General features: G+C 50.0%; 1 protein-coding gene across 1 annotated transcript in view; it reads left to right on the forward strand.

The window, feature by feature from the left end:
* Positions 1-15,220, forward strand: part of CREB3L1 (cAMP responsive element binding protein 3 like 1) — a gene marked incomplete at its 5' end in the record, with an annotated part of 42,993 nt that overhangs the window by 17,713 nt on the left and 10,060 nt on the right. Inside the window, 5 exons of the mRNA XM_080619517.1 lie at positions 6,183-6,411; positions 10,856-11,016; positions 12,631-12,709; positions 13,645-13,805; positions 14,414-14,563. Coding sequence (XP_080475643.1) covers positions 6,183-6,411; positions 10,856-11,016; positions 12,631-12,709; positions 13,645-13,805; positions 14,414-14,563 — 780 coding nt within the window. The remainder of the gene's footprint in view (positions 1-6,182; positions 6,412-10,855; positions 11,017-12,630; positions 12,710-13,644; positions 13,806-14,413; positions 14,564-15,220) is intronic.

Consider the following 15,220-nt stretch of genomic DNA (forward strand, 5'->3'; position numbering starts at 1 on the left):
TGGTGCTTGGTGCTGGAAATTGTAAATCCAGGTCCTTGGCGCGGGTGCGTGGTGGAAGGAGGTTTTCACAGCGAGCTGTGCTTCAGCCTTGCTAGGACTTCACAAAGCACCGAGGACATGGTGACTGCTGCCAACGGAGGGCTTGTGGCACCTTTGGTCTGAGGAGGGAGAACTAATGGCACAGCAGGCCTGTGGGGAGCAGGTCACCACGTCTATAACCCCTCCTGCTTCTCATTCTGCATTATTCTACAGACAGCAGTAATCCTGGGCCTGGTTCCAGGTCAGGTTCAGTCAAATCCTCCATCACTTGGAGCCTGGGTGTCAGGGAAGCTGACAAATAAAGACTGGTGACTGGGGCATTGGTGACAATCTCTGAGAAGGACTGGGGGGGTGCTGTTGGTCAGGATGCTGCCCCGCTGCTAGAGGGGAATAGTAGGGTTAGCAGATGGTTTGGGTGCTTCAGCCATGCCACGCAGAAAGCAATGGGGTAGCTGGTCAGTGGCGAGCTATCCAGGCAGTGGGAGAGCAGCAGGGAGCCGTGGTGTGAGGGGAGAGACCAAGGGCAATACAAGCCAGCACAGGGGGGTTTGAGAGAGCCAAGAGCTGGCTGGCTGATCACTTGTGCCCCTCAGGGTGCACATGCACTGACTAGACTGTGAGAAGTGTGCGCAGCATCTGTCCATCCTGCCTGGATCTTGTTAACACTGTCAAGATCTTCCCTTTCATAAGGTCTAGAATCCACTGTATTTTAAAGAGAGCAGAAGGACTGTCTGGAGTGTACGGGCTCTTCTTTCCTGGAATGTAAAGGAAACCTCGGCTGTGCAGCTGGAGTGCAGGGGGCTTCATTCCTTAGTGAAAGCAGAGAAGGGAAATGCAGATGTCACAGCTGGGACAGGAGATTTATCTTGGCAAGCAAAGAGGAAAAATACTTTCAAAAAGAAAAGAGAAAACTCAGAAGAATCCCCTCCCCATCTGCACCGCCTGCCAGCACGAGCACAACCTCCAACCTGCAAAAGCCCTTCGTCTCCTGGGCCTGGGCTGCCACCCAGCTGGATTAGCCCCCTCGCCGCGTTCTCTTTGGAGCAAGACCATTGTGGTGGGAGCAGGGAGGCTGTGAGAACCAGGCTGATCCTGACGGGAGATTGTCTCCAAACAACTCAGCTGGAGGTGGGAAAGGGAAAGTCACAGTCCAGGGATGGAAGCATGAAAGAGAAAAGAAGGGATAGACACAGCCAGGGTGACCATAGAGAAGAAGTGAATTCAGGGAGAGGAAACCGTTCCCTCCTCAGCCATGTGTGGTGTCACTGGGCTACAAAAGTGACACCTTAAGGCCTTCCATGCACACTGGGGCAGGGGAAAAGGCTTAATGTCTCTTGGTATAATGCCAGCTCTGGGTGGGGGGAAATGGAGAGCTTGCATTGGAATATCTGAATGCCTTACATTAGCTCCCAGGATAACTGTTGTACAACAGGAAAGGGTGTTCAAATGAGGAGTGCACGCACGCACATACAGTGTGCTATTTAGACAACCCTAAGCATGAGGTCAGGATGAAAACATGTGGTGGAAATATGTTTGGAAGAGTCGGTGCCTGTGCCGGTCACCAGGAGTGGGAGGGAGCAAAAGCCAGCAGCTGACAGATTTGCACTCTTTCCCCATGGCTGAGGTGGCCTCAGCCCCAGCAGATTCTCCTGTGGCACAACAGCAGCTTAAGGCTCTCTGGTGGGCCTGGGGATGCGGTGATCATCGCCTGCCCCATACCTCCACATGCTGGCTCATCCTGTTTGGGTGCTGCCTCCCCATCCTCCCAGAACTGATGTGGGGGGACAGGCAGCCAGAAGTGGGGCTTGGATCAGGATATCCAGCACATCCTCACCATTGCGTTTCTGTCCCTTGGCTGCCCCCTTCCTGACCGCTCACTGGTAATACAGCTTTGGAAACACATCTCGTGCTATTTCTTGGCTTTGGAGCATAGTTAGAAAGAGAAGGAAGGAGGGTGTGAAAGGAAGGGAGAGATAGCAAGAGCGCATAATGCAAAATGGGACTATGCTGTGAGCTTCCCATCCCATCTGGAAGCTGTTTTCCCCAGTACACTTCACACCCGCTCCCTCTGGGACAGGATGGTAAAGATCATGTTTCCCAGTTGACTGGTCTCCCTTGCTTAAGCCAGGCCCATCTGTGTGGAAGCTACTTGAGATATCTTAAAGGAGAATCTCAGTAGAGTTGCAGAGTCCTTCATTGTCACGATTGGAAATTCTTGGCCAACTCTCTGAGGAGCTGGAGCTGACTGATCTCCTTCTGGCTGGAAGGTGCCTTCGAGGAGAGAACCTTGAAGAGGCTGTGAGAGGATCACCCTGCTCTTATCATAAATCTCTGTTCATCCCACCTTCATTCATGTCTTAATCCTGTGGATTCTTTCTTGGACCAACAAGTGCCACAGCACTTGCAAAAGTCTTCCCAAAGCCCAGCACAGTCTTTTCTGGCAGCATATGAAGGCCTGTAGCTGTGGGGGAGAAGGGAGGGCTAGTGGCTGCTCAGCACTTCCTTTGGCATGTGAGCTGCCAGCCAGGAGAAAGCTACCGTCCATTTGGTCAGGTGATAAACCTGCTTCTGTTTATCGCTCAGGAACTTAGAGCACTGACCCTTCTATGCTGTGCCACGATCCTCACAGGCCTGAGACACCGTACCCTGGGATGTGCAGCTCCCTGGAGCCTTCTCTCTCACATGCATTAAGGAAGAGCACAGCTGAAGCCTTCTCTGAATGTTGCCAGATAGGAGCAACTCCTCCAACGAGGGTGGGACAGAGTTTGCATATTCTGGGTTAGCAGGCTTGATCTAAACTATTTAGCAGCCGTCTTGATGGCATCTATCCAAAATAAACTCTGGGCTGCTCCCCACTATGCCCATCACAGTTGGATCTGGACAAGAGGACACATTTTCCTGTTACCATGTGGTTGCATGCATGCAATTAGTCTTTACTAATCAGAAATCTAAAGTTAATAATACCTGTTGTCATCAGCAGAGAACAGAGCCAACCCAAGAGACACAGCAGCCTTCATGGGATGGGGTGGCTAGCTCCCTGCTTGGCCTGTAGTTTTCATTGTGGATATAACCAGCTACAAAGCCATGTCATTATCTTTGTTTGCTTTACCCTGCCTTCTGCTTGCCTCTGCCTCTTGCCACCTTCTTTGAGTAAAATAGTGACCTCCAGCTCTGTGACAGCTCTAGGCGCTCTCCCTCTTTGAGTGTGTCTGGTCCCTGATGCCCCCTTTGACAATAACCATAGTTATTCCCAATCTTATAGGCTAGCTTCCTTCTTCCCGCTTTCTGTGTCTGGAAATGTTGGAATGGTATATGTATGACTGGTGAGAGCTGAAGGGCAGCTGCTTCAATGAGAAGGCTTTGCCAGTATTTAGGTGCACTGGAGGATAGGACCCAGGAGCCTAGACTGGGCTACATGCCCCAAAATGTCTGGATTCCCAGGAAATCTCTGCTTATCACCCATGTTTTTCCCATACTGTGCTGTAGGTCTCCATCTCTTGGGGAGAACATCTCTGGGAAAGCAGTGTTGCCTTCATCCTCACTTCCAAGCAGTGATTTCCTCCAGGAAGGCTGCTGTGTGGTGGCTTAAAGAACCAGAAATATGCCATTACTCCTGCCAATGCCGGTGCCCATGTTAAGGCTCCAGTACTCAGCTCCTTGCACTCATTACTCAGCTCTGAGCCCATAGCTGCTGCTGGAGAGATTTTTTTATGTCTCTGAGTAAAACCAGTGACACATCTCTGCCTCTTACCTCCAGGTTTGTCCTACAATGGGAAGACTATTGACTGACCAAGAGGTCCTTGTTCTAAGCATGGGTGGGATACTGCTGAAAGATAGTATGTGGAACTACTGCATAAATGCACCTTCTTGACTCTCTTTGCTCCCACTCTGCCTTTGTTAATACACAGTTGTGAAAGAAATGGGAAGCATGTGGCAGTCACAGCTCTCCCTGCAGCTGTCCATCCAGCTCTGCTCCTCTTCCAGGGTTCTAAGATGGTTCTAGTTTTGGTTAAAACAGTACATCTGATTTGAGTGCCTCTTGTTGGATCCTGGCCCTGCTGTGTTCTCGTGGTGCGCTGGCAGCCAGATCTCTGAATCCCTTCACTTCTCTGTGGTTGCGTTCTCGTCCTTACCGTAAGGCTATCGTATTCACATCCTGTGTTTGCTTGTGTTGTTTAGAGAAAGCAAGACAAAGAACAGCTGCTACACTAGCAGGCACTCTCTGGGGTTAATGCTCCAAACTCTTTACTCCTCCATGCTGTAGGATAGGACAAACCCTGGTTTTCCAGTGCTTTTTAAGATAAATATCTAACTCAGTTCCATCTGCTGACTCAGCTCCCTCTGAAAAACAGTTGTGCTCAGCACAGATGGGAGGTGTTTTCTGTCGCTTGATTCAAGGGCAGAAATGCTTCTAGGCAACTTGGAAATGGCTGGGTAGGTTTTACCAAGCTATCCTGCCAACTCTGCTTCCAGCATGGGAACAAGTGGAGAAAACTTCAGCCCAGACATCCCAGGGAGGGCCTCAACACTGGGATTTAGCATGAGTGTGCCTTCTCCACCTTACCTATGTATGTAGTGTCTGCCCTACCAGGGCTGGCTCACTCCTGGCAATGGGAGGAGAGGACAAGTGGGAAGGAAGCAAAGGGAGAGAAACCTTGTGTCACGTGGCAGGGACTCCCCCCCACTTCCAGTATGCTCTGTGGGCATCTGAGTTTTTACACTGAGTGGCTGAGGGGTGAAGTTGGAGGGTGAAGGGCACTGTTTCCCTCCCCCACTTGGTAGGAAGTGTGGGTCTGTTCATCTGCTTCACTCCCCAGCCTCACCCCAACCCTCTGCAGCCAGCATAATGTTGACAGAGTGGTACTGTGCTCAGGTAAAACAAATAGGAGCAGGAACCTGCAGGCTCCAGCATCCGGGGTCCTTTGGCCAACTCCTCCCTCAGTTCTAGCGCTGCACACACCTCATGCTCCTTCCTGAGCTCATCTCTCACACTGGAATTCATTGGCATTCATATCTCCAGTCTAGGACCTGCATGCTCTCTCCCCCTCTCTCTCATCCATACCCTGTTGCTCTTGGTATTTCAGTATGCTGCTTTCAATGCCTTTCTGCCCACCCAGATGCTTTTCCAGGCAGGGGGGACCCAGTTTGAGTCTGCCGAGCTCTCTCCAGTTCATTTAAGTTGCACAGTTCCGTCTGTGTAATATAGTCACTTGAATGTATCTGTCTTTTCTTTCCTCTCCCTGAGCCAGAAGCCTCATTCTGCCAACAAATGGGATAATTTTTCAGCTAGTGTTTGGCAACCACCATTTTTCTCCCTGCCCAACCAATGCTTTGTTGTAGCAAATGGAAAAGTTAGTGATTTGACTTCTGAATAGGAGGATATGCCTCAAAGGAAACAGGTTCCCTGTAGCATCAGAAGGCCAGCACTGCAGCAGCACTGGCCAGATTTACTGACTGTTACTGGAATGAATAGTGGGATGATTGTTTGTTGTTAACAGCCCATCTGTAGTGTTTAAACTTCATCGGGGAGCTGAATTTCACAGGCATTATCTGGCTGGAGGACAGCCTCATATGGTCCACAGAGGGGCTGTGAAATCCCAGAGGAAATGAAATACAACGGGGGGTCTTCCTGTTATGTCGATCCAACTGATCTTTTTTTTTTCCTCTGATAGAAATCAGCAGCTGGGTTAATGTTCTCTGGGGCATCAGAGTGCCTACTGCTGCTGGCAGAGAGCATGAGAAAGTGTCTATCACCAAGGAAAGGTGCTGAAGACGGTGATTTTCTGCCACACTTGCATGTTGTCATCACAGGGATTTCTTGCCTTGTGCTCTATTTGCTTGTCACAGTGAAGTGGTGCTAGGAAGCCAAAGATAGGTACCACAGAGGAAGGGGGAGATGTGAGAATACAGAAGAGTTGCATGAGTGTTTGTGGCATAGATAAACAGGCAGAGAAGACGTACAGCACCACAGCCCTTTCTATCTTAATTCAAGGTGGTTTTATCAAACTGATGCAGGCAAGGGATAGGAACTGCTTTTTCTCATCCAAAAAGGGCTGTGGCTGAGGTTTGCCTCTCAGTACAGAGGAAGGCTCTCAGATCCATCTTGGAGTTGACACTAAGGCTCTCTCTCTGTCTTCCCTCAGCATTTCTCAGAGAACCTGGATCACTTCTCCGACAACATGGAGGATTTCTCCAACGACCTCTTCAGCAGTTTCTTTGATGACCCAGTACTGGCTGAGAAGAACCCGCTGCTGGATATGGACCTGGATCCACCCACTCCGGGCATCCAGGCAGAGCACAGCTACTCCCTCAGTGGAGATTCTGCTCCCCAGAGCCCCCTCGTGCCTGTCAAGACCGAGGATAATGCTAATGGTGAGCGTGAGACATGCACACTGCACAGCTTTGGGCACATCTCTTAGCAGAGGCTCCAGCTGCTTCCATGTATAAGGACAAACTGGCAGTTCCTTGGGCTTGATCCACTGTTGTCAAATACAGCCCACATTTTTTTCCTTCAGTTTGTGCTCTCACAGCCACATTGCTCCTTTGCTGAGCAATGATAATTGGCTGTGGTTGGGTGTGCTGCCAGCTTCTGGCAAGCACTAGGCAATGTCTCTTAAGGACCCTGCAAACCTGGGTGTGGATGCCCTAGATCTAGGTCTGTTTTGGCATGAGGCAGCAGGGGTTTGGATTGAATATAGGAAGCATGAGTTTCTGGCTGCAGCCAGTGCTGGTACATGTGGAAAGCTAAGTGGCTTCTTTACCAGCAAATCTTTTAGCGGGAGACAAAGAGGAACAGTCATTTCAAAGCCTATTTTTAAAACAATTCGTTTCAGGATAATTTATGATGGTTGGATATTTTTAGAGCTGTCCTTGCAGAGAGTCCTGTAATTTGTGGGACTGTGTGGGTGTCCCAACAGCTGATGGGCACCAGGCTGCCTGAAAAAGCTGTGGCACAGGCTCAGTATACACAGAAGAAAGACATTCCTTTGAGTGAGAGTGAGACCTGGGACAGAGGTTTCCCTCTCATGGCCGGGAACGGTCCCAGCAATCTGGTACAAAAGACAAGGCAGAAGGAGAGGAGCTGATCCCCTGCCTCTTTGGTCCCTGCAAAGGTGCAGCCATCAGTTTGGGGCCACTCAGGGAGGTGCTGGGAGAGAGGCTTGTGGCAGGCCAAGCAAGCTCTGCCTTGTATCAAAAAGCTTTCCATTTGCATTCCTTTTTCCTTAGGTTTAGTCCCAGTATGATCTTGGAGGGCACTCAGCCCAAAGAGGCAGCCGGGCGACTAACAGAAAACAAACCAGCATGAACAAATAAACACATCCTTATTTTGCCCCTGCATATGAATATGAGAAGATGAGGCTTGGTTATGGGAGAAGCAAAAAGCATGAGTTTGTAGAAGGCAGTGAAATTAAGTCTGCCCACATGAAGCTACCGCTGAGACTCTCTCTGAGACACTTGTCAACACTTCTGCTCCTCTCCTCTGTGTCTGGACATGCCCCAGCTTCAGCTGCAGTGTCTTCAAAGCAAGACCATGACTCTCTTGAATGGAGTGTGACACTGATCCTTGGGCAGAGGCCATCACAGAGTGTACAGTGCATATCCCAGGAGAGCTTGACATGGACCTGGCACTTGCTCTCAGAGAGTGCAGATCAGCTCTATACAGGTAGTAAGGCCTAGTATTAATGTGGTAGGTATAGAGGTATCTATGCCCCTATCCCAGTCCTGCAGTGGGATAATTCAACCCATCTTTCCAGGGCTGTCTTGACTCATAATTGGATGTGAGTCATATTCTAGTGTAGCCCTGAGTCAGGTCCAGTATTTGCAACACTGTGCAGTCCTTTTGGCACAGCTCCATCCAGTCTAACTCCTTTTAGACATTCATTTCAAATTAATTACCCAGAAATGGCTTTTCTTTGACATTAAGCAAGCTCTGCTTGGTCTGCAGAGCTCCTCAGGAATGCTTGGGCTCTGTCTAGGCTTGGAGCTGGCTGAGACTTGCTATTTATCAGCTTTCTCCCAGCTTTTCTACAGAACTCCATAACACTTCCAAATCCTGCCCCTTCTCACATGGTTCCCACTAACACAGGTCAGCTAGGGCAAGCCATTGGGTGCATCGTGACCCTGCTTATCAGTGGAGTCTGCTCTCCAGATGGCTTGCACATGCAGACTGGCTGCTTTGGTTCTCAGTACCAGCCCTAAGTTCTGCAGGGTGGGATTTGATGCCAGGAGCAGGGGGGAGCAAAGACTGTGGGTGCTGGACCAGCCTCAGGCTGGTGCTTGCACCCCTATACAGGTCCTGCTCTGTGCCTCACCTCCTCAACCCAGGGCAGCTATGGATGTCTCTCAGCCATTACTTCTTCCCATTATGCACAGAGTATCTGGAGCAGGAGATGAGCTTCCTGGTATGCCTCACCCACCAACATAGAGTGAAACCTTCAGTGGTTCCAGACTGGCCATACCTCTGAAACACCTTCTCAGGCAATGGAACATAGACGTGTCCACACAAAATGCCTTCTTCTCAGTCCCTCATTGACCCTCTGATGTGTTCTGATTCTATAACCCAATCACTCCCCAGATAAATCTCCGAGGGTGGGAAAGAGAGCAGAGTCAAAATGTAGACAGGAAATGGGAGGACAGTGCATATGTATTTGGGTGTCTGCTCCTTTGACTGTCTGGACTAACAGCACTGGGAACTGCTCTCTTGCTGAGTCAAGTCTGCACAGGGAGAGCCCTTGGTGGTCTGCTCTCCCCTGTCCAGCAACTTGCTTCAGCAGCAGCCCTCCCAGGCAGAGGATGCCCCAAGCCTCTGAGAAAAAGGGAAATACAGAGCTTTGCAACAGAAAGGGAGGATGAGGAAGAGGAAGATTGAAATCAAAGTAAAACAACTTCAGATTAGCCAGAAGGCAAAACGTTCCTGTGGTGGGCATAGTGAAAATGTAGAAGAGATTTAATGGAGGAAGCTGTGGATTCTTCACCACCTTTCAGAAGGGTAAGATCAAGTCAGACAACCATCTGTCAGGACTGACACAGGTTTAGTTGAACTTGCCTAGACCAGTGGGATAAATGGGAAGGCATCTGAATGTCCCTCATCTCTGTGACAGGCTGAGACCAGGCAGTTGTCAGTCCACATTTTGTGGCTGCAAACACCTGTGGCTGTGTTAACACCTCACCTCCTTGTATCAAAAAAGGCTTGTCTGCATACTAGGGGTAACTGCTCCCCAGCACACAGAGCAGCCGCAGGAACTCATGGCTGTGCTTGAAGATGTCCAGTCACGCGAAATGAACCTCTGCTAGAGACACCTGTCTAGGCAGCAAAATAAGAAGTGCTTGACCGAAGAAATATTCCACTGGCAAGGGCAGCACTGTCTTAGCTGATACAATTCTTGTCCAAACTTTAACATCACTGTTTTCAAGTAATAGCCAGAGGCAGAATACTGTCATGTCCTTTCTTGATGGCAACAGAGACTGAATTGGGGAAAGATGATGTTAAGCTTCCTTTAAGTTTAGTTCAGATGGCAGCTCCCACAGGAACAGCTACTTGCTTGTGCTCCTTTGTGCAGGTTTTTCTGGAGCTGAGAAGGACGTTTTTCACCCTCTCCTCTTGCCAGGACATCTTCTAAACTGAGACCTGCACTGCAGAGCTGCTTTGAGCAGCAGGCAGCTGGGCAGCATCCCTGAGTGCTGAATGCAGAGTGTAGTGCAGAGGAGTCAGGGATTAAGCCTGACTGTGGTCTCATGTTCAGCCAACTAAGGCACTGTCTGGTGACACACTTAGTCTGTCCTTTGTCAAGCTAAATGAGTTTCTGCTTGTCAGATAAGAAGGGGAAGAGGAGGGATGAGGATTAGGGAGGAGGATGCAGGCTCCAGGCCAGTAGAGGAGTAACTTTTTGGCGGGCTGAAGTCTTTGAAGAGCAATGAAGGGACCAAAACTTCAGAGCAGAGCCCAGGCAGCTCTCCTGCCTAGCAGGTTTTTGTTTCCATCTGAGCTGCAGCTTATCTACCACTGCCTGAATTCCAGCTCCTGGGATCTCTGGTTCCAGTGACAAGCTGGGCTCACACCACAGATGCACACAGGACAGAGTAGGCAGGGGGTGAGCAGAGTGTGCCAACACAGCTCTGTTCACGTCTCTTCAGATACTTCCTTTCTCTCACTGCTTCTTCTATCTCTGCCAGCAATGGCAGCAGAGCCCCTGAGCAGCGCAGGATGGAGGAGGTAAGACTAAGCAGAGCAGCCATGGGAGCAGCCTCACAAGCAGATGCTACATTGGACTTCCACAGAAATGGACCTTCCTCCTCTCCCATCACGCAGCAAAGCTCTGGTACCTGGCACAACATCAGCAGGAGACCAAAGCAGCACTGTCAGCCTTTCACTGCCATCGTGCTTGCCCTCTCACCAGCTCTCTAGCACAGAGATGGTGCTATTCTTCGTAACCTGGCAGGTCTGTGATGCTGGCCATGCTGCCTAAGGAGCAACAGCCCTGCATTCTCCTCTCATTAAACTCTAAATAGAAATAAGCTGCAGAGGACGAGAGGGATACATCACTGGGGGAAGAAACCCTGCAGCTCTCCTCCAGCGCTTGGGCTGCACAGTCAGAGCAGAGCCACAACCCTTCTAGCTCTGTCCTGTTTGCTCCCTGCACGCTGGGGGTTCATTCCCTTTTGTACTCTGTGTTGTGGGCCTGCACATGCTTGTGTGGTGACAGTGCTAAACTTGGAAAGGCAGCCTCACCAGACGGGGGGAAGCTGTCTGCATGGCTTTTTATTTCTCTTGTCCTATTCTTGCTGGAGTTTGACTCTCATGTTGTGCATGTTTCAGAGCTGGAGAATGGAGTGTGGTCGCTGGGGCCCAAGCTCTGCTCCATCATGGTGAAACAGGAACAGAACCTGGCTCTAGACCTGCCTGAGTCCCAGCTAGCTGCCAGCTCCATACCAGTGCTGAACCTCAACCCTCTACAGAGACTGCCAGTCCCCGAGGAGGTGAGCCCATCTAAGATCCATTGGGAAGCTGGGCTCTCACACAGCAGCACCCCTGATGATGCAGGCCCTGCCATGTGTCCTGCTAGGGGATTTAGCTGCTGACAGACAGGAGAAGGTTATGCAAAGCCCAGATACTGCATTATTTGTCATTCTCTTCTTGAAATGGCAGTCAGAGGAGCAGCACTACTGATTCTAGGTGGAACTGTGTTCTTGATTCCTGCAGTTAAGCTACAAGACAGCTTATGCTTCCAGAGCAAACTTTGGAAGGAAGGTTTTATCCAGCACAGAATGCTTTACAGTCTTGGTTAAATGCAAGCATATTCCCTTGGCACAAAAGCCAAAGGCATTTCAGCTTGCATGTGCTGGAGGCCTCCAATCTGCCAGTATTTCTGTAGCCACTCTTGGCTTACTTTAATCTTTCAGAGAACAGTGTCAATTAAATGTGATGCCACTGACCCCATGATTCTTCAGTATAACCCCTGCTCTGCCACTGCCTTTTTCATGGCCTTGGGCTTATCATATGGCCTCTCACTTTATCAGTTGTTCACTGGAAGTAGAGGTCCCACTCCAGATCCTGCTTTGCTTTTCCCTATGAAGCAGCAGGAATCATGATTTCTAAGAAAAAGGGGCCAAGTCTTTTGGTGATATCTAAGTTCCTAAGAAGTCTGTTTGTCTGGAGGAGACTCACTTATGCCACTGGTGATGGGTCTAGGTGGGGGGCTCATGTCTTCAGTCCAACCATGTTGGATGGGAAAGTCTGACTCATCTCACACAGACCTTGGCTATCTTATAGCAGCCCAGTAGATAACAGTAGAGCATCTCTGGGGTTCACTTCCTTTTTTCACTCATGCTGAGCATCTTCCCATTTAAACAACCATCCAAAACAAATGGGTACTTCCAGCCAAAACTGTGCACAAACTTCCTCCATTATTTATACAGCTTGAACTTGCTGTGCCCTCAGAGCTCTGCTCTGTGCACTCAGCAGCCACCCTATGGCGCTCTCTCAGCTGTATTTACAGTCTGGAGGAGTTTGCAGTGTGTCTGTTTAGTATAAAAGCTCCCCCAGACGCTGGGGGGCTGGGGGCTGGTGAGCTGAGGGGCAGTACAGCCCAGATGGGAATAAATCTACTCTTTATTTAACTATCAGTCCCCTGCAATTGGAACCAGCTGCCCAGCAGCCCTGGTGAAAATCACGTAAGCAGGACAAGGGTGGTTCTGGCTGTTTCTGTACAGCCTCTATCCTCCCATTTCTAATGAAGCAGATCAAAGAGGGTAATGTATAGGTTGCTTTAATTTCCACTGTCTGGGTCTAGCAGATTGCCAAGGATAAAAGTCATCTCCCTTTTGGAGGTACTCAGTGCACCGCTTGGCAGCATATCCATTTGCCACTGCCTCTTCCTCTGCAAAAATGTGTTTGCACTGTGTGTGCCCAGCAACACAGGCCATGGGGGCTTATGTCTGGACTCTTTGTTTCTGTTACATGTGGTGAGAGGCTGCTTTGGGTCAGAACTGTGAGATGGGGTGCGACAGAGAGCAGGGGAGCAGCGGCTTGGGAGCCCTCTGGACAGGAGAGGTAGCAGCACCCAAGAGCTTCTTTCTGCTTCTCTTCCACAGACTCCCATAGAAATGACTCCAGCACCTGTGATCAAAGCTGAACCCAAAGAGGTGAACCAGTTTATAAATGTACCTACAGGTAAGAGGATAGAATTTGCTGGTCAACTTACATCCCTCTATACTACTCGGATATAGATCATTACTATACAGTGAGAAAAGATAACAGCTGAGAGCGAAGCCATGCAAGGTAGCACTGGGGCACAGCTGAGTAGAAGAGTGAGTGCTGCACTGTTCCAACTCAGATCAGTGTCTGGATCAGCAGTCACACACAGAATTGTTCATACAGGGACTCCCAGGCAAGCCAGGCTACTTCAGAGTTGGAAATATGCAAGAGAGCCTTTAAAATCCTCAGAGAGACTGCAGTGTTATCCAAAAACAACCATCTGAAAGTCAGGAAATTCAGGATCCAGTTTAATTTGAAAGAAACCCAAGCATCTGAAAATCTGCCGATGCACAAATGAAAGCACTATAGGAACTCCCACTGCTGCAGAGAGACATTCCTTAGGCATATTCCCACCTCCATGAAGGCCCCAGGGCTCTTCAGTACAAAGTGGGGACAGTTTTCAAGTGCTTGGAAACCAACCGAGTGACCGGAGCCCCTTTGGATCAAGTGTGCTGGCAAGTGTGTGAACCCTGCAGTGTGTTTGGAAGAGCTCTTGTCTTACAGAGCTTCCTGTGCTTGTGAGCAAAATATCACAGGCTTTGTATTCCGTTTTGGTTGACACCGGAGTACCTTGTTGCTTTGTAAATATCTTTAGTGTGTTGGCAAAGCTCCTGCCAGCTCTCTGACTCCTGCAGTTCCAGTTTAGCACATCTGAGGTCAGCCTCACCCCTGTCTTGGGCAGTGCTCAGTCCAGATCTGCTCTCAGACCCACCTTATCTTGTGAGAGGCTCATCACCCTCTTTTCCATCTTCTGTTATGACAATGCCTTTTCCTGTTGCTGTTCAGGTCCTTGTGCCTGTACCAACAGGCTGACATGAGAGTCATTGACTTGATCTCCTTTTATTTCCCAGTAGATGACCTGGTGCAGATGCCTCCTACTCCTCCCAGCAGCCATGGCAGTGACAGCGATGGATCTCAGAGCCCCCGGTCCCTGCCTCCCTCCAGCCCAGCCCGACCTGCTGCTCGCTCTTCTACTGCCATCTCCTCCTCACCTCTCCTCACAGCACCACACGTAAGGAGGCAGGAGGATGTTACTGGGACACAGGGCTCCTTGGTGCTCAGAGGGGGCTGGAGGCTTTCCAAGGCTCATGATGGGTATCCTGCTCTTGTTCAGGTCTCTGACCTGGAATGCTCTGGCAAGGCAATGCTTTAGCACAGGGAGTGGGAACAGGATGGTGCTCACAGGAGTGAGGAGAGGTGCAGTAAGTCTTGAACAGTGCCTACCAGCAGCTACCCTGCTTTAGCAAGTGCTGTCTTTCACCCCGTACTTCAGGATGCAGCCTATGCAATGCAGGACTTTCTGAGGAGGTTAAAGAAAGAGAAGGGAATAACTGAGAATTCCCATAACCAGGCTGTGTTTTAAACATCACCCAGAAATTCTTTGGCAGGGTCCTGCAGTGCCAGTGTGTAGCCAGCCTTACTGTGAAGGAGCAGATGCCCTCCCAAGTAAAAGAGGAAAGCAACTGCTGAGCTGTGCCCCCAGGATCAAGTTGAGAGTAGGAAAGAGCACTGCCCTGCACCTATTTGTACTGAGCCCTTAGCTGCTCTGCAAGACTTTAAGGAGGGTCACTGGGATAGAACTCCTTGCTGATGCTGATGGCTGCTCTCTGTGTGTTTCAGAAGTTACAAGGGACCTCTGGCCCACTGCTCTTGACTGAAGAGGAGAAACGCACCTTGATTGCTGAGGGCTACCCCATTCCTACCAAGCTGCCCCTCACCAAAGCAGAGGAGAAAGCACTGAAGAGGGTCAGGAGGAAAATCAAGAACAAGGTGAGTGCAAAATATGTAATCAATGCAGTTCTCATGATTCCAGAGCATGCTCAGCTGCAGTGCCACTCAGAAAAGGTGGGATCCTGCCTTTGGTACTCTGGAACAAGCCTCCCAACTCACAGAAATGGTGCCATGGAGCATTTCTCCATGCGTGCTGGGCATGCAGCTGTATCTGGGAAGTGTGGCCTTTGGTGGGACCCCCAAGCTAAGGTCAGACAAATCAGCCTGGTCAGACCTTGCTGTGGGGGCTGGGAAACAAGAGCCATTGCATGGTGCAGGATGAGTGATGCACAAAGCTCATTAGTCAGGCAAAAGCTGTGAGACGTCAGACTGTGATTAGAAAGCATCCCCTGGGACAAATAATGAGACCCTGAATTAGTCACTCAGTGACTCAGAAGTGATCTGGGGCAGAATCTGACCAGATGACCACAGCACGTACCCACGTGAGTCAGAGGTGTTCAAAGCAACCCTAAAGCTGCTCTCAGCAGCAGGGGGCACAGGCATGCTGCAAGAAATGGTTATGGCCTGTAGGCCGCATACCTACAGCATCAATCCCTCCCAGTTTTGGCCTGGAGACCAGTAGGAATGGCAGACTGGAAGGCGACTTCCCCATTTACCTTTAGGGTGCTGTGTGTGCAGGGAACAGACAAGATGAAG

This window comes from Psittacula echo (assembly GCF_963264785.1).
Source record: "Psittacula echo genome assembly, chromosome: 5".
Classification (NCBI taxonomy): Eukaryota; Metazoa; Chordata; class Aves; order Psittaciformes; family Psittacidae; genus Psittacula; species Psittacula echo.